The following is an 18445-nucleotide window of genomic DNA, read 5'->3' on the forward strand; positions in this document are numbered from 1 at the left end:
TGTGTGTATGTATGCATTTATTGTTTTAAAATATCTTATTTTTAAAATTGGATGTATTTTATCGATCCTGAGAGCATATGCACCGGAGACAAATTCCTTGTGTGTCCAATCACACTTGGCCAATAAAGATTCTATTCTATTCTATTCTATTCTATTCTATTCTATTCTATTCTATTCTATTCTATTCTATTCTATTCTATTCCTTTGCTGGCCTATGACCGTCATAAACATTGACTGAGCTGGTACATAGCCAGGTTGGGAGACAGCATCAGATGGTTCAGGGCAATTATTTCCAAGAACTCTGAAAGGAGTTCTCCAGAGTGGCTGAACAGGAAACACTGGGTGGCACCTGGCGATCTCACAGTATTACTGGTGAAGAACAGGTTAGGGGGGGACATGATAGCCATGTTTAGATATTTGAAGGGATGTTTTGTTGGTGAGGGAGCAAGCTTGTTTTCTGCAGCTCCAGAGACTAGGACCAGGAGTCATGGGTTCAAGGTGCAGGAAAAGTGATTCCACATAAACATCAGGAAGAACTTCCTGACCATCAGAGCTGTTTGACAGTGGAATACACTACCTCGGATTATGGTGCAGTCTCCTTCTTTGGAGGTTTTTAAGCAGAGGCTGAATATGGCCATCCTGTCAAGAATTGTAGCTGTTCATTGGCGGTTCTACACATGGCAGGTGGATTGGACTTGATGGCCCTTGGGGTCTCTTCCAACTCTATTATTCTATTACAACTGATCTCCAGGTGATCAAGATCAGTCCCCCTGGATAAAATGGCTGCTTTGGAGGAAGGACTCGAAGGCACTGTGCCCTGCTGAGGTCCTTACCCTCTGCAAATCCTGGCTTTCCCATGGTCCACTCCCCAAATCTCTATGCATTTCCCAAGCCAGAGTTAGCAATTCTAAGGCAACAGCATAGCACGAAAAGGCTCCGTGTAAGTAAGTACAGAGCAACACCCATTAGTTTGTTTTGATTTATTTATTACTATGGCCCTGCTTGACAATTAAATGTTGCATTGATTGACATTAATACTGCATTTGATTCTATTCTGAGACATTATGAGTGGAGGAAATGAATTTCAATTGAAAATAGATAGGTGGTGGTTGGATTATTAGAGGCCTTTGTGCTAACATTTCTTTAAAAGTCAGACAAGGGCTCCACGGTTGACTATCCAACTTAGACTTTACAAGGATTCTGGTGAGGTACTATTTTGGCTTTGTTCCTCTTCAGTCAGCGTATAAGTGACAACAGAGCTGCTAACTCCAGCTTGGAGATTTTGGGATGGTGCCTGCATTTGTATTTATTGTTATTTGAAATGTTCTAAGCGGCCCCAAGTCCTCTGTGGAGAGAGAGTGCACTGTAGAAGTAAGTAAGTAAGTAAGTAAGTAAGTAAGTAAGTAAGTAAGTAAGTAAGTAAGTAAGTATGAATGATTTATGGCCCACCTTTCTCCTTGAGGATCAAGGCAGGTAACAAAATCTGGTTAAAATAATTCAATTAAACCGGAGGCAAGTTACAAAATACAGTGAGAACAGTTCAATCAAATAGCAAAAAGTTCTGATAGAGGAAACACTGCAGCCAGCGGTGGGATCCAAAAATTTAAGTAACAGGTTCCCATGGTGGTGGGATTCAAACAGTGGCGTAGCGCCAATGGGGCTGGGCGGGGCACGATGGGGGCGTGGTCGTGCATTCCGGGGGCGGGGCGTTAATAATGTCTCTGTTACTGTAAAAAACTCTTACTGTAAAAAAAAAGTTCCTAATTTTCAGCTGGTATCTTTCTGTCCACAATTTAAACTCATTATAGCAAGTCCTATCGTCTACTGCCAACAGAAACAACTACTTCTCCTCTAATTGACTGCCTGTCAAATACTTAATACTTTCGAAATACTGAATTTTTGTTTCTAGAAATCAAAAGAAAGGATGCTTCCTTAAACAAGGAACTTTGCCATTTTGCTAAAGACATGTTTTAAACGTAGCCCAACAGGGAGAATTATCCGTTTTCTACCTTAAGCTAACTTCCAGACACTAAGAAGCAACTGGGACTTTATGATTTTGGGACCTAATGGAATTTCTAACGGAAAAGCAGACCCAATTAGTAACACCCTCTCGGCACACACAAATAATTAGTGACCCACTCTCGGGAACCGGTGAGAGCCTGCTGGATCCCACCTCTGGCTGCAGTGGACCCCCGCAGGGACACAGTGTGTAACAGACTTCCCTCTGTGATACACCTCTGAAGATGCCAGCCACAGATGCAGACGAAACGTTCGGAACAAGATCTACCAGACCACGGCCACGCTGCCCGGAAAACCCACCACAACCAACTGCAGCGGCGTTAGGACTGAAGAGCAGGAAGAGAACACAAGCCAGCCATCAGGTGTCAAAGACAAGAAAAGAGTCAAAGCAGGCAAAGAAATGCTGCTTAGGCAGCAAGAAGTGTCTGAAGCACGGGTGTCACAGGGTCCAGATATGACTTGGGATTTGGTTGGGCCATGCTGGGGGGAGGGGGGCGGGGGGCGCTGTCTGGATTGTCTAGCCCAGTGATGGTGAACCTTTTCGAGACCGAGGTTCACCCAAATTGCCAATCCACAAAACCACTTATTTATAGGCAAGTGCCAACACAGCAATTTAACCTGAATACTGAGGTTTTAGTTTAGAAAAAAAATGGATTTGGCTCCAGTGATGCGTTACTCAGGAATTAGCTTGGTGGTAGTCGGTCGCTTTGCTTTGGCGCAACCGTGCAGCTCTTCCAGGGGGTGGATCCCGACCCTGGGAGGGTTTGCTCAGAGGCAAGCCCCCTTGCCAGCCGCGGAGCTTACTCCCCAGTTAAAAAGAGATCCGCGAGCTTTAGTCCTTCGCGTGAAAATCAGTGGGGTTCAACAGTGCTTAACAGGGTTACCTGCTTCTCCAAAACTAGGTCTTAGGTTTAATGCTAATAATCGGGCCCAGCGGCCCAGGCCAGCCTAGATATGTGGGGGGGGGGGGGCACTCTGTTTGCACGTGCCCACAGAGAAGGCTCTGAGTGCCACCTTTGGCACCCGTGCCATAGGTTCGCCACCACTGGTCTAGGCCCAGCAGGACTGGCAGCCCAGATTAGTGGGGGGGGGGGGAGTGCTAACCTTGCCTGTTGAGCCTGCAGCTGGTTCTCCAGCTCACAATGGCACTGGGGGACATGGTCAGCACCGGGGGGGGGGGGGGCTTCCTTGATTGACGAGCCCCCAGTTGGCTTGCCAGTCCAGATCAGCACTGGGGAAACTGGTGGCTGCCTCAGCTGGTGAGCCTGCATTAGAGGTGGGGAGTCTATCTTGGAGCGGGGGGGGGGGGGGGGGTGGTTGCTACCTCGGCTGGTGAGCCTGCAGTTGGCTCGCCAGCCCAGAATGGTATTGGAGGAGATGGTCAGCGCAGGGGAAGGGGTGGCTGCATCAGCTGGTGAGTAAGTTCGGTTGCTGGCGATGGGGCTTGCTTCTGAGTAAACCCTCCTAGGGTCGTGATTCACCCGTTGGAAGAGCTGCACGGTTGCTTCAAAGCAAAGCCACCGACTACCACCAAGCTTACTCCCGAGTAACACACGCCTCGGAGCCAACCGTTTTTTCTAGACTAAAACCTCAGTATTCAGGTTAAATTGCCGGGTTGGCACTTTGTGATAAATAAGTGGGTTTTGGGTTGCAATTAGGACACTAGGTCTCAAAAAGGTTCGCCATCACTGGCCTATGGCATGGCGGGGAGCGCTATCTCAGCTGGTGAACCTGCAGCGGATTTGCCAGTCCAGATCAACGGGGGGGGGGGGGGGGGGTCAGTGCAACGGGAAGGTGGCTGCTTCAGCTGGCAACCTCGCGGGAGTCTCGCCAACCCAAATCAGCACTGGGCGCTGGGGTGGGTGGCTGTCTAGATTGGCCAGCCCAAAGCAAGGTGGGGTAGCTTCCTGGACTGGCAATTCCACTGCAGGCTTGGCTTGCCCAGCCAGAACAGAGGCAGCAAGGTGGGCTCGCGGGCCTGATATATCCTTTCAAGGAGCTCGATTCTGTTAGAATATTTGGCATCCCTTATGGAAGTAATTGCAGGAGCAAGAGAGTTGCACCATTTTGTTACTGTACTGGTATGTTAATACAGGACAGCTGGGCAGTTAATTGGTTGATTGAGGGTGGCCTTTAATGCTGCATGTTATGGTGTAGCCAGAGGTGGGATCCAGCAGGTTCTCACAGGTTCCCGAGAGTAGGTTACTAATTATTTGTGTGTGCCGAGAGGGGATTACTAATGAGGTGATTTTTGCCCGCGTGATTTTTTGCCTTGGATTAAGCCCCTCACTCTCAGCAGTAGCAGCAAGAACTGAAGCAGTCTAGCAGGAGGTGCACCGGCGTGCGTGGCAGCCTGCGCCTGCGTGCATTCGTTTCCCGCCCAAGGACCGGCGCAGCGGCTGCGTCCTTGCCACAGCCCCGCCCAGGAATGCCCCGCCCCCGGAGTGCCCAGCCACGCCCCTGTCGTGCCCCGCGCAGCCCCATTGGCGCTACACCACTGTTTGAATCCCATCACCATGGGAACCTGTTACTAAAATTTTTGGATACCACCACTGGGTGTAGCTTTTATGCTCCTTGCCTATCTCCTCCTCTACCTTTTTCTCTCCATCTTGTCCTTATGCTGTAGCACTGCATGTGCTGCTGCATTTTCTCCTTGTTTTGCTTATTTGTGTAAGCTTGGTTTGTTTGCCAGTGCTTAGGAGCACGTGACTATTTTGTCTTCCTCTTTTTGTAAAAATATTTTTGTAGCCTGAGTTTTTATATTTACAACTTTATTAAAACTCTTTTTTTAATTACTCTGCTGTGTTTCCTGTGCTAAGGAACTGGGTAGTTTCAGTTCTTCTATCAGATTCAGCCCCTAGGCCACATGTTTGACACCCCTGCTCTAAGGTTTGACATGCTTCGTGGCAGAGAGGGTTACAAAGACAGAAAACATTGGAATGCCATGAAAAAGAGGGGATAGGTCAGTGATGGCGAACCTTTTGGAGACCAAGTGCCCAAATTGCAACCCAAAACCCACTTATTTATCGCAAAATGCCAACACGGCAATTTAACCTGAATACTGAGGTTTAAGTTTAGAAAAAACGGTTGGCTCTGGGGGGCGCGTTACTCAGGAGTAAGCTTGATGGTAGTTGGTGGCTTTGCTTTGAAGCAACCTGTAACTCTTCCAACGAGTGAATCACGACCCTAGGAGGGTTTACTCAGAAGCAAGCCCCATTGCCAGCAACTGAGCTTACTCCCAGGTAAGAGGATCAGCTGCTTAGCGCATGAAAATCAGTGGGGTTTAACAGCGCTTAACCTACACTGGTTCCCCAAAACTAGGTCTTAAGTTTAATGCTAATAATCAAGCCCAGCCTAGATGGGGGGGGGGCACTCTGTTTGCGCGTGCCCACAGAGAGGGCTCTGAGTGCCACCTCCGGCACCCGTGCCATAGGTTCGCCACCACTGGGATAGGTACAATACATTTTGTATACTTAGCACAGGAAATCTCAGGAATTTCAAAGTATATAGTGTATTCTAATTTTATAGTATATAGTATTGTAGCATGGTATGCTATAATTTTATAGTATTTTATAGTATGACATTTTAGTTGCTTTTTGAATTTGAAACTGATTTTAACCCTGATTTGATTATACATATTAATGTGCTGGAAGCCGCCCTGACCATGTGAGAGGAAGGATGGCATAGAAATAAAATAATAAACATGGTTTTTGAAGAAGTGTGTATGTGTGGTGACACTGGGGAGTTGGTGGCCTCCTCAGAAACATTTTGCAGTAAGGAAGGGGAGTTATGCCATGGAACTCAACCTGTTTTTAAAATGAAATTCAGTGGGCAAAGCAGCCCCATCCATGCTCCTCCATGCCAGGGCAAGCTTCACCTGTTGGGTTCCACCTGTCCAGCAGGATCAGACACAGGATCTCTATCTGTTGAGTGAAGACAGCAGTGCTAAGAACAAAGTCAGCTGCATTTCATCCATCATTATAGGAATTAATTACCTCAAGAAGGGGCAAAGAAGGATAATGCCCGCCCTCTCAAAAAAACGTTGCCCCTTGGTGTAATTGTTAGCCACGCAAAAAGAACCTCCATTGTCTGAGGCAGTGTATCATCGATCTTGCTGAACTGCTTTTCCAGGGAAATCTAAGTTTCCAGAAGGTTCAAGAAGAGAGAATATGACATCATTAATCAACAATGACGTCATCAAAATAACGGTGACGTCACGTCACTGAGTCGTCTCCTCAATGCGGCGCTCTGAGTGAAAGCACCATATCACCAGGAGTAACATTACAGCGCCTGACGCCACCACCCCACTTCCCCCCGCCCACTCCACGCCGAACTTTTAAAAGCCTTCTCAAAATGGCGTCCAAAGCGCTGCCCTTCCCAAGATGGCGGCCCCTCGCAGAGCAGCGACCTGCACATCATGGCGACGTTATAGGCCCCCCTTCTCATGATGGTGGCTCGACACCTCCCGCCGTCTCAATCCGCCTCCGCCTCCCTGCCCTACTTCCGCCCCTGTGGGAAACCCCGGAGCGGATATAGTGCCCTCTATTTCCGGTTTGGCCCCTTTTCGGCCGTCGCTGCCTCCACGCGAACATGCCTGTGAGTCCTCCTCGGTCGCGCTTAGGCCCCTTGCTGTAGGGGAGGGGGCGTCATTCCGGGCCCTCGCCCGAGCTCCCCCCCGGAAGAAGGGAGAGGGGTCGGGCTGGGTGACCCGCGAGACGCCTGGCCTCCCCCCACCCCCGCGGACGGGGAGGCGAGGCTCAAAATGGCGGACGGGGAGGGGGCGAAAGTGAGAGGGGAGAGAGACGGTCGCCCCCCCTCTTACGATGTTTATTTTTATTAACTATATTTTCTTATGGGGGGGGGAACTTGCAGAGATTGCAAAGGACTAATGGCGAAAGAAGGAGCAGCTGGGGGAAGAGCAAGAGGGGGGCTGCCATCTCGAGGCTGGGGGGGCGTCTTTTACCGCCCCCCCCGCTTCGTGCGAGGCGCGTTTACTCGGGAGTAAGGGCTGTGACGGCCCTTCGAGAGCAGCCTGCGGGCTTTGAGCTCGCTCTGGTCGCAACAGCCCTGCCAGGTAGCCCCGCCGCCACGATGCGCAACCTTGTTTTGCCAACGGGGAGGTTGCCATGCAGCGGGGTTGGAGGAGGGCCGAGCTCACGGCCGAGGGGGGAGGTTCGCAGCCCTTCGCATGGGTGCTTTGGCGTCTGTGCAGTCAGGCCAGGCCAGCCTTCCTCTGCCTCGCGCAGGTTTCCTAGCCATGCCTAACCCACATGGGGTGTTTTGATAACATTACGACACGCCTGCCGCCATGACCGCTCGCTTCCTTCTTGCCAGCAAACCCGACACGCGCAGTGTTTATTCCTTTCTTTTCATAGGTATCTGTTGCTGCCACGAGGAAGTTAGTTCCTTTGTAATTTCGCCTGGAGTAGCATGCCCGAGCTTTAAAGCAGTTTCAGAGGGCTGCATGGTTCTGGGTAAATGGCTAGTGTAGGATCCCAGCTTTAAAATGTTATCGTATGCCTTTTCTGTAGCTTAAAGGTTATAAGAAACTTTACAATGAATTCTGAAGCCATGAAATTTGGCTTAAGTGGCTTTCACTTCACATGGATCCACTCTCACTCCTTTGTATCTCTGAGATCCTATTAGGATTTCATGCCGTTTCTAGTCTCCCAGTATCGTCTATCTATTTTTTGAGCAGTTTTGTACTTTTTATGACACTGGGTTGTTGACATCATGCTGTTCTGTTTACTTCAGCGCCCTTCTGTCATTTTATCACCGACTGACTCTTTCTCTCCCTCTGCACAAAATCTTACACACTCTCTGTCCAGGGTTAACTGCGCCTCACTCTCTCATTCCCCTTTCACTCTTCTTCTACAACTAACTTTCCTTTAAAGAAATATATACCCAACCTTTTAAAAATTTACTCGTGCCCTTTGTTGTAAATCCCTAGCTGACACCTTCCTTATCCTTTCTCCTTACAGCTGGCAAAAGATCTCTTGCATCCCTCCCCTGAGGAGGAGAAGAGGAAGCATAAGAAAAAACGCTTGGTTCAGAGTCCTAACTCTTACTTCATGGATGTGAAATGTCCAGGTAAAGAAGATGCAGGGGTGAAGGTCGTTTGAAACCTGATTGCGCCTCACGTTACAGCTTCTTGCGATGTTTGGCTGCAGTGGGCTTTCCGGGCTGGGTGACCTTGTACTGGTAGTTTTTGCCCCTGACATTTTGACCACATGTATGACTCATGTTGTCAGAGATGGGAGAGAAACGCATCTTGCTGTGTTGTACCTCCAAAGATGCCAGCCACAGGTGCAGGCGAAAATGTTAGCAAACACAACCAGGCTGTGGCCGCACAGCAGGGAAAACCCACCACGACCAGTTGATTCTGGCCGTGAAAGCCTTTGGCAATACATCCTTGTGAGGTCATTGCTGTATTGGATTGTGGGAAGGGCACATGGTTGGGGCAGTCACATAGTTCTGAATGGGGTGGAGGGAAAAAGACGTGCTGGTGCAGATGCTGTCTTTATTGGACATGTGTCCGGTCTGTTATTTTTGAAGAAATAGCAAGGATTGACTTACTGTTACTTCAGCTGTCATGTTCTAGAACAGTGATGGCGAACCTTTTCGAGGCCGAGTGCCCAACTGCAACCCAGAACCCACTTATTTATCGCAAAGTGCCAACACGACAATTTAACCTGAATACTGAGATTTTAGAAAAACCAGTTGGCTACGAGGCACGCATTACTCAGGAGTAAGCTTGGTGGTAGTTGGTGGCTTTGCTTTGAAGCAACCGTGCAACTCCCCAAAACTAGGTCTTAGGTTTAATGCTAATAATTGAGCCCAGTGGCCCAGGCCAGCCTAGATGTGTGTGTATGTGTGTGTGTGTGTGGGGGGGGCACTCTGTTTGCGCATGCCTACAGAGAGGGCTCTGAGTGCCACCTCTGGCACCCGTGCCATAGGTTCACCACCACTGTTCCAGAAGCTAAGGGGTGATGCGCTTGCCAGTCAATTGGACGGTGCTCGCTCCTCCCATGAGGCCGACCCAAGCTGGAATGTTTTCTGCCTTTCTTCCCAGGTTGCTACAAAATCACCACTGTGTTCAGTCACGCTCAGACGGTGGTTCTTTGTGTCGGCTGCTCGACTGTCCTGTGCCAGCCCACTGGAGGAAAGGCCAGGTTGACAGAAGGTAAGGGCAGGACTCTAGAGCTGCATGCCTGGCTCTCGATGGGTTGATGCAATCTGTGCTCCGTTAAGTCTAATATGTATCTCCCCCCACCCAGCTGGAGCCCTTTGGTGTTAGTTCATTGGCTGATTGCATGAATGGTGTAAAAAATAAAGGGGAATGCTCCTTTTTAGTCTGACTGTCAGTCATTACTTGGAAAGGGACGAGTAACAGTAGATTTAAGAGAGTGAAACTTTTTAAAGTTATAAAAGGGAGGAGGGGTAGATATTGTTAGGCAAGGTTCAAGTTGCAAAAAAAGAGCAGAAGGGGTGAAGCTGGAACTGGGAGGGGTTTCTTCCTACTGCTGGGAATACACAGCTGCTTGCTCTCAACTGCCAAGCCCTGTTTGCAGAGCAGATGGGAGCAGGAAATCTCCCCCGGTCTGCTCCTCTTCCCCCCCCCCCGGGAGAAGCTGCTGTGGTTGTTTTTCTGTTATCGACTCTTAAGCTGTGCACGAGCCATGTTTTGTTTTCACAAACGAAGTAGCTGTTTTGTGTGGCTGCTTCTTAAAAAATCAACCCCTAAAGCAACTGAGAATTTCTTTCAAGGGGTACAGTCTTCAGCTTCTTGTGAGGCTTGTGGCCGCTGGGGGAGGGACCAGGCTCCGTGGAAGAGCACCCGCCTTTCACGCGGAAGATTTCCAGTCAAAGAGGACCAGGCAGCTCGCTCATATTGACAAAAACAGAAGAATAAGCTGCAATGGCCAAGTTAACTAATCTTCCCAATAGAAGGCTGAAACAGGAGTTTGACGAGCAATGGAAATTATATTTTATGTGTTGTGCTGAAACAGTAAAAAAAATGCATTTTGATAATTTTTGCATAAGGGTGTTGTGGGTTTTCAGCGTTGCGTGGCCATGTTCCAGTTGCATTTTCTCCTAATGTTTCGCCTGCCTCTGTGGCAGGCATTGAAGAAAACGTCAGGAGAAAATGCAGCTGGAACATGACCATACAACCCAGAAAACCCACAACATCCTAGTGATTCCGGACGTGAAAACCTTCGATGATACAATTTTTGCATATTTCATAGATCAAAAAATTAATGGCTAGATCCATTTCCGCAAGTGAATCTACGTTGTTGTTACAGTTAATATATAATATATTATTAGTAAAGCAGTGGAAATTAAGAGAAAACAAGTAAGACTCCCCCAAATTAAAAAATTTAAATAGTTTTTAATATATATTGTGTGATTTTTTTAAAAAAACCTGTATTTTAATTTGCATTTTCCCCATGTTTTCTAATATTTTATATAAATGAGAAAATAATAAAAAAAGAGGACCAGTTGGAAGGAGTGGTGGAGGACCTCCATGAGAGATGCTGGAAAGTAGCTGTCAGCCGGCTTAGGGGTTGTGCCTCAGGGACGGAGCTTCTTGCTTTACCAGCAAAAAGTCCTAAGTTCAGGCTCCTGCAGGAAGGACCGTGGTTTCCTGGTCACGCACCGGGTCAGTATTGACCCATCAGGTGACATCCCATTATGCCATTTACCAGGAATATTACGTTCATGGAATGGTTTGCTATTGTCTTTCCCAGTCTTTTATACTTTACCCCCTGCAAACTGGGTAGGATGGAAGATTTGAGTCAACCTTGAGCCGGCTACCTAACTTGACATCAGTTGGGATTTAACTCCGGTCATGAGCAGAGCTTCAACTGCAGAACTGTAGCTTACCACTCTAAGCCAGAGGGCTCCTCACACTGGCTTTGATCATCGTTTACAACCCTGTGAGGCAGGCCAGTTGGATAGTTTGTGAAGGGCCTGAGACCTTGGAGAGCAGCTGCCAGCCTGAGTGGGCAATACTCATCTAGGTGCACTGATTCAGTCTAAGGCAGTTTCATGTGTGGTGGATGGCTGTTGTATCACCGTAACCGCTTTGTGCAAGAGGCCGTGCGTGTGTGTGTTCCACAAACAGCGTCTGAACACGCAGGAAGGTGCGGTGCCGGGTGTCGTGTCTGGGTCACTGTTTGGCCTTTTCTCTTTCCAGGATGCTCCTTCAGGCGAAAGCAGCATTAAATTAAGCAGCTGGGTGTCCCAGATGGGTGGGGCTATGCGCACAGTCGCCGGCTCAAGTGCTCGAAGGCTGAAGAGTGCCGATCAGGGGATGCGAGCGACACGGGCTGTGACTGGGTGACTCTTGAGCTTCGGCAGCTCACGACGGAACACGAGGAGGAGGAGGAAACGCGCACTGTCCTTGTAGCCTCACCCATTTGACTCAATAAATTTTGGATAAAAATACATGGCCTGTGGTGTGTTGCCTGGGAGTCAGGTGTGGGGCTTAAAGTGGCGTGTTTAAGAGCCTTCACTCCTTCGAACAGCAGACCGTGTGCAATCGACAAAGTGCCCTCTGTGGAGTGTATGGGTAAAAGGGGATTTTGTTTGTCCCCTGCAAGTAACACGCAACTGGCGTTTTGAGCAGTCCCTTTCTCCGTTCCAAAAAGGTACCATCAATTAAAAACAAGACTGGCTCGTGGCTTCATGAGTTTATTCTTTATACGGTACTGGAGGGACTTCATCTGACATTCCACAGCCTGGCTGAATTCCTGTTCCTCGCACTGCGCTGCTGAGGCTGCCCATGAGTCAGCGGATAGCCGGGCACTGGAAGGAAGAGGAACAGTCGGTCAGGGCTTGAGTGTAACGACATGACAGGGAAGGCCGCAGAGCCGATGCTGACTTAATAGGAGTTGCTTCAGCACCTTGGGCAAAGAAGGGCCTGGGTGCAAAACGTTTAGGGCTGACCTGATTTAGATCCAGGGTCTCCTTCAGATTTTCATGGACTGCAGTTCCCATCAGCCCCTGCCAGCCTGGCCAATTGGCAGAGCTGATGGGAATTGCACACCTGAGGGCCATAGGTTGGAGTTCCCTGACTTAGATGAAGCTACTCAGGAAAGCCTGCCATGCTGCTATGGTCACGTTCCCTGATGCAACCAGGAAGCTTTGGGAACTTTGCTGAGGATGCAGGTTTGGTTGCACTCACCTGTCTGTGCTGGAGGTGAGGTGGGGATGTACACCACAGGGACTTCTTGAATTCTTACCAGGAAAGCATTGTACACTGTGCAAGGGAGGAAATCATTGCTTCAGGGGGAGGCCCACTCTTAGTCCTTTCTGATTTATGGCAGCAGAAACCTAATGGGGAGCTTTATTGAGAACTAAACTACAATATACCCCAAAACGTGGCTGTTTGTGTATTGTGGAGCATTGGTTATGTCTGGCTTATCTGATAAGGTGCTGAATGCAGTACCCATTAATACCACTTTTGTGGTGCATTAGTATTCCCAAGAAAGCTTACTGTTAGGAGTCCTTAACAAACATCTTGTAAGACCAGTATCCCCCCATTTTGCAGCTACTACAGGATTGGTCTAACTGCACAAACAACTCATGCATTTGCTGGTTCCCAAGTCGGTTGATAATCCTTTGAAGCGATTTCCCCTTGAGGCTCTTCCCAATCGGCCTGGATAAAGTTGCCGTCTCCGCTACTTACTGAGAAAGATGACGGAGGTGGATGCCAGGACGGCAAAGATGGTGAAGAGGAGGACCTGGTAGGAGGTGACCAGTTGGCCGACGATTCCGGCGTCGCACTGACCTGGAAGGGCCACAGCAAGAGGTGGGGTTTTTTTTTTGTTTTGGGTGATGCAGACAAAAGACGTTGAGGACTATTTAGTAGGACCCACTCAAGTTTGCATGACCCGAACACGGCTGTTTGCAATAGGACGTTCTGGAGGTCGTTAATTCATGCAGTTGTCATGGGTTAGAAGTGACTTGTTGGCACTTAACACATATACACACATTGACCAATTTAATATTCTGGATATGATAAATTTTAGCTGCTGTGGGCTAGTCACAGCTCTTCTGAGCTCTCTCAGCCCCACCCACCTCACAGGGTGTTTGTTGTGAGGGGGGAAGGGCAAGGAGATTGTAAGCCCCTTTGAGTCTCCTGCAGGAGAGAAAGGGGGGATATAAATCCAAACTCCTCTTCTTCTTTTCTGGGCTGTGTGATCGGGATCTGATAGTGTGTGCGCATCTATGGCTGGCATCTTCAGAGGCGTGTCGCGGTAAGATGTGTTTCTGTTCGTGGCACAGTGTGACGTGCCTCTGAAGATGCCAGCCATAGATGCGGGCTAAACGTTTGGCGCAAACGCTACTAGGTTATGGCCACACAGCCCAGAAAACGACAATAGCCAGTTGCTTCTGCCCACGAAAGCCTTCAACAATACAGTGTATATTTCCTTTTTACACTGCCTGATGAGAGGCGTAAAAGAAGGTTTTGTTCTCATGAGACCAGCCAGAAGACCACAGCCAGGAATGTCCTTCATCTCTACCAGCATCACAGCACCAGGGTCAGGACCTGCTTACCTGGCAGGTACTTGCTTGGTACCACCTGCACCGACACAGCAGCCTTCTGGTTCGTCAAGGCACAGGAGAGGTTGATGAAGATGGGTGCTGCCATCTGCTGGAGAGACGTCAGGTTGACCACGCTGACAGTGTACAGGACATGCCCAGGCATGTCTGGTGGGTAGAAGGGCTTCTCCACTTCTATCGCTGGGGAACTGGGCTGGACCTTGGCAAGCAGAAGGCGAGATGACTCACTATGCGGGAGTCAAAACAGGAAGCACCAAACGCTCAGCAAAGGGTCTGTTGCAGCAGCAGCCCCTGCAGCTTGTCTGCAGGAAACCCCGCCTTGATGGAGGAGTAGGATGATATCAAATTATCCACGTCCTTAGCTTGAATAGAATTATAGAGTTGGAAGAGACCCCAAAGGTCATCAAGTCCAACCCCCTGCAATGCAGGAGCACACCATCAAAACACTCCTGACAGATGGCCATCCAGCCTCTCTTTAAAAACCTCCAGACTCCACCACACTTGGAGGAGTGAATTCCACTGTCGAACAGCCCTGACTGTCAGGAAGTTTTTCCTGATATTTAGGTGGAATCTCTTTTCCTTCACCTTGAACCCATGACTCCTGGTCCTAGTCTCTGGAGCCACAGAAAACAAGCTTGCTCCCTCACCAACATGACATCTCTTCAGATATCTAAACATGGCCATCATATCACCTCTTAACCTTTTCTTCACCAAACTAAACATCCCCAGCTCCCTAAGCCTCTCGTAGGGCAAGGATTCCAGATCTTTCCCCATTTTGGTTGCCCTCCTCTGCACCCAATCCAGCTTGTCATGTTGGTGAGGGAGCAAGCTTGTTTTCTGCTGCTCCAGAGACTAGGACCAGGAGTCATGGGTTCAAGGTGAAAGAAAAGAGATTCCATCTAAACATTAGGAGGAACTTCCCATAGGAAAGGCTGTTTGACAGTGGAATGCATATCTTTGAGTGTGGTGGAGTCTCCTTTGGAGGTTTTTAAAGAGGCTGGATGGCCCCCTGTCAGGAGTGATTTGATTGTGTGTTCCTGCATGACAGAAGGTTGATGGCCCTTGGTGTCTCTTCCAACTCTATGATTCTATGAAAAAATCAGTCTCCTCCCCACCATGGGTGGTTTTCACCTACTCCAGATAGATCAGTTGCCCTTGTTTGGATATCTTCTAACTGGCTTCCTTTTGGTAAAATCTTTCGTGTTCAGTTTATGGTCGTCTAAGACTCCCAGATCCCTTTCACATGTAGTGTTGTCAACTCAGGTGTCAATTATTATCTATATATATAAAAAACTATCAGTGCGTTTTTCTGCTGACAGGTAATCTCCCAAACTACTGGACCGATTGCTTTGAAATTTTTACACAACGTCGCATTCGCATGTGGCCAGGTTTCCATACTGTTTCCACACCTCCTGTTGTGTACATGTCACAACTGTGCCCATTATTGTGTACATGCCACACCTGTGACAGTTGGAACCACAGTTCTGTTCCGCAACAGCGCCATCTGCTGGTCATCAAAGCAACACCCTTTGATACAAGGGAAACAACCATGCCTTCCTTGAAAACCGCTGCCATCTGGAGTGAAACGGATGGGGCCTGCCATCTGGACATGGTCCACCCATCCTAGCGGAGGAAGGGGAAGGTGAGGGAGGATCCAGGGGTTTGCTGGACCAAATGCTCTGAAATTTGACCACGACGTAGCTCATGCCTCCCAGCGTGTTTTCAGCTATGTAATTCGTCTGCAAGGGAAGGGAGTGAAAGGGACATGGCCCACCCACCCTAGCAGAGGAAGGGGAACATTAGGGAGGGACGGGGCGGGGTGCCATGCAAGGGAACGGGAGAGAGGGAGGGGAGCGAGGGGCCCCTTGCCCCTCCCCTCCCTTGTAAGCACTGCATGCAATGACACATATTCGAACCATTCGCTTCCCCTTTTCTTTCTTTTCCACTTCACCAGACTGAGCCACAGCAACGCGTGGCCGGGCCCGCTAGTAGTCTATATAAAGACAGACAGAATCTTGTATTCAGCATTTCATACCCCAAATCTCTATTGCAAGCATACGTGTAGGTGCACATACCTGTCCTGCGAGCTTTCGACATACCTCAATTTTTTCCGTTACCCTTCTTGTGCCCAACACGAAGATCTCAGTGCTCAGTTCCTGGCTGCTGAAGATGACTTCTGACTGGTTGATGTAAAAGGCAGGGAAGAAGGGGACCGAGACTCTTGGCGCCCCTGCCTGGCTCTGCTCACTGTGGAGAGAGGCTGCTACGTACACCCAGGATTCAGCCGTGCTCAGCGCCAGTAAGTATTCCTCCGGCTGGGGTTTAGCCGTGACAGCGCAGCCGTAAAGACCTTGGTGTGGGAGAAGGGAAATCCGAGAGTGGCTGTTAAAGGGATGGGGGGATAATCTAATATTCCTAACCCTTAGTGATACTGAACAAATCATACAGCCGACGAGGATACCTGTGGCCAGACTTCGGAAGACACCTTCACTATTTTTGGTGTCCTGTTACAAATTTTATATTATTTTTTTGCCATCAAGTTGCAGCCGACTTACGGTGACCCTAAGAGGCATTCAGAATTGTCTGCCATTGCCTGCCTCTGCATACCAAGCTTGGGACTAACTTGGTATAGTGTAGTAGTTAACAGCAGTGGACTCTAATCTGGAGAACCGGGTTTGAATCTCTGCTCCTCCACATAAGCGGCAGACTCTTATCAGGTGAACTGGATTTGTTTCCCCGCTCCTCCACATGAAGCCTGCTGGGTGACCTTGGGCCAGTCACAGTTCTCTCAGAACTCTCTCAGCCCCACCTACCTCACAAGGTGTCTGTTGTGGGGAGAGGAAGGGAAAGGAGCTTGTAAGCCACCTTGAGACACCTTACAGTAGAGAAAAGTCAAGGTATTAAAAAAAACACCTTTTCTTCTCCTAGGACATTTCTATATGGGGAAATCACTGCTGCTAGCTGAGTAGACCTGTGAGATCTGTTGCATGCCCACCTTTGTCAGTGTAGAACTCAGGCCGAACGTGAAAGACTTTGCTTGCTTCGATATCTGGGATGGTCTCTCCAAACTCCACTTGGCAGATCAGGTGAGATTGTGGGGAAAGCCTGCTGGTGATAGCATGAAGCTGAGGAGGGGCGCAGGGACCTGGGGAGGGGAGGGGGGAACAGAGGGAGGGACAGTGAGAAGAGAGACATCCACTGTCAAGAAAGTACATTTTCAAATACATTTGTATATTAACTTAGCCTAACTGTAGCTACGTTAAGGATTTCAGCATGTAAAATTGGTGTCTGTCTGTTTCATTTTAGTGCCTGCAGCTTGAAGAGAGAGGCAATTCAGCTCTCCAAGGTCACAAACATTGTTAAGAGATGATTGGGACTGCATTCGCATTCCTGTGGTAGTTTGTAATCGGGGGCACCTGCGAGCAGTTAAGGTAACATTCTGACAGTTGTTAATTAATTAGCAGAAATGATCTCATTGGGTGTAGCATGTCACCTGACCAAGAGCCTTACCTATAATGCTTTGGAATATTCTACTAATATAGCTTTTTCTTTGGCTTATTTGCAAGTGTGGCAGCTTGTATTTTCCTGCCTTTTCTTTGATGCCAACTATTGTTCCCGACTTGAGAGAATTAGTTTTCTATGAGACCAAGGCTATGAAACTATGAGCCCTTTGGGGGAGGGCGGCCTATACATTTTAAAGAATAAATACATGAACATGGCTGACTGGACTATTTTAGGACTATCAGTCTTGTCGCCGGCATTAGGTGCCTTTCAAATATTTTTCTGTTTAATTTGTGGATGTAGTTATCGATGCTATCGACTGTGCTTACTTTAGAATGAACCAAAAATATATTTTAGTCATACTGTGTGAACTGTGTGGTGATTGGTTCAGAGGGGACTCGTGCCTTAAAAGGCCCTGAGGAAGTGTCTCGGGTCCTCTGACACATATGCAGCATGTATTTCAACTGAACCACTGGGAAAAGAGGACATAAGAACTAGCCAGCTGGATCAGACCAGAGTCCATCTAGTCCAGCATTCTGCTACTCACAGTGGCCCACCAGGTGCCTTTGGGAGCTCACATGCAGGATGTGAAAGCAATGGCCTTCTGCTGCCGCTGCTCCCGAGCACCTGGTCTGCTAAGGCATTTGCAATCTCAGATCAAGGAGGATCAAGATTGGTCACCAAAGATCGACTTCTCCTCCATAAATCTGTCCAAGCCCTTTTTAAAGCTATCCAGGTTAGTGGCCATCACCACCTCCTGTGGCAGCATATTCCAAGCACCAATCACACGTTGTGTGAAGAAGTGTTTCCTTTTATTAGTCCTAATTCTTACCCCCAGCATTTTCAATGAATGCCCCCTGGTTCTAGTATTGTGAGAAAGAGAGAAAAATGTCTCTCTGTCAACATTTTCTACCCCATGCATAATTGTATAGACTTCAATCATATCCCCCCTCAGACGTCTCTTCTCCAAACTAAAGAGCCCCAAACGCTGCAGCCTCTCCTCATAAGGAAGGTGCTCCAGTCCTTCAATCATCCTCGTTGCCCTTCTCTGCCCTTTTTCTATCTCTTCGATATCCTTTTTGAGATGTGGCGACCAGAACTGAACACAGGACTCCAAGTGCGGTCGCACCATGGCTTTATATAAGGGCATGACAATCCTTGCAGTTTTATTATTAACTCCTTTCCTAATTATCCCCAGCATAGAGTTTGCCTTTTTCACAGTTGCCATGCATTGAATTGACATTCCCATGGAACTATCAACTATCAACTAAGGACTTCCTTGAGCATCCCCTCTTCCAGGCACCGACAGTCTAACACCATTCAGCATTAAACCACTGTGTCCCTGTAAATGTGCAAA

General features: G+C 48.5%; 2 protein-coding genes across 2 annotated transcripts in view; one reads left to right on the top strand and one right to left on the bottom strand.

Moving 5' to 3' along the window:
* The first annotated feature begins 6485 nt into the window (after positions 1–6485).
* On the top strand, positions 6486–11466 carry RPS27 (ribosomal protein S27). The gene is made up of 4 exons (XM_048510377.1): positions 6486–6615; positions 8001–8109; positions 9092–9202; positions 11216–11466. Exons 1-4 carry the CDS (start codon positions 6610–6612, stop codon positions 11242–11244), a joined length of 255 nt encoding a protein of 84 aa, XP_048366334.1. The 5' UTR covers positions 6486–6609; the 3' UTR covers positions 11245–11466.
* A 237-nt stretch (positions 11467–11703) lies between these two features.
* NUP210L (nucleoporin 210 like) overlaps positions 11704–18445 on the bottom strand; it is a 72974-nt gene continuing 66232 nt past the window's right edge. Inside the window, exons 33-38 of the mRNA XM_048503428.1 lie at positions 16583–16732; positions 15687–15937; positions 13574–13786; positions 12710–12806; positions 12206–12280; positions 11704–11826 (exon numbers count right to left, since the gene is read on the bottom strand). Of these exons, the coding sequence (XP_048359385.1) occupies positions 11741–11826; positions 12206–12280; positions 12710–12806; positions 13574–13786; positions 15687–15937; positions 16583–16732 (872 nt within the window). The 3' untranslated portion in view covers positions 11704–11740. The remainder of the gene's footprint in view (positions 11827–12205; positions 12281–12709; positions 12807–13573; positions 13787–15686; positions 15938–16582; positions 16733–18445) is intronic.

The sequence above is a fragment of the Sphaerodactylus townsendi genome, linkage group LG01 (genome assembly GCF_021028975.2).
Source record: "Sphaerodactylus townsendi isolate TG3544 linkage group LG01, MPM_Stown_v2.3, whole genome shotgun sequence".
Classification (NCBI taxonomy): Eukaryota; Metazoa; Chordata; class Lepidosauria; order Squamata; family Sphaerodactylidae; genus Sphaerodactylus; species Sphaerodactylus townsendi.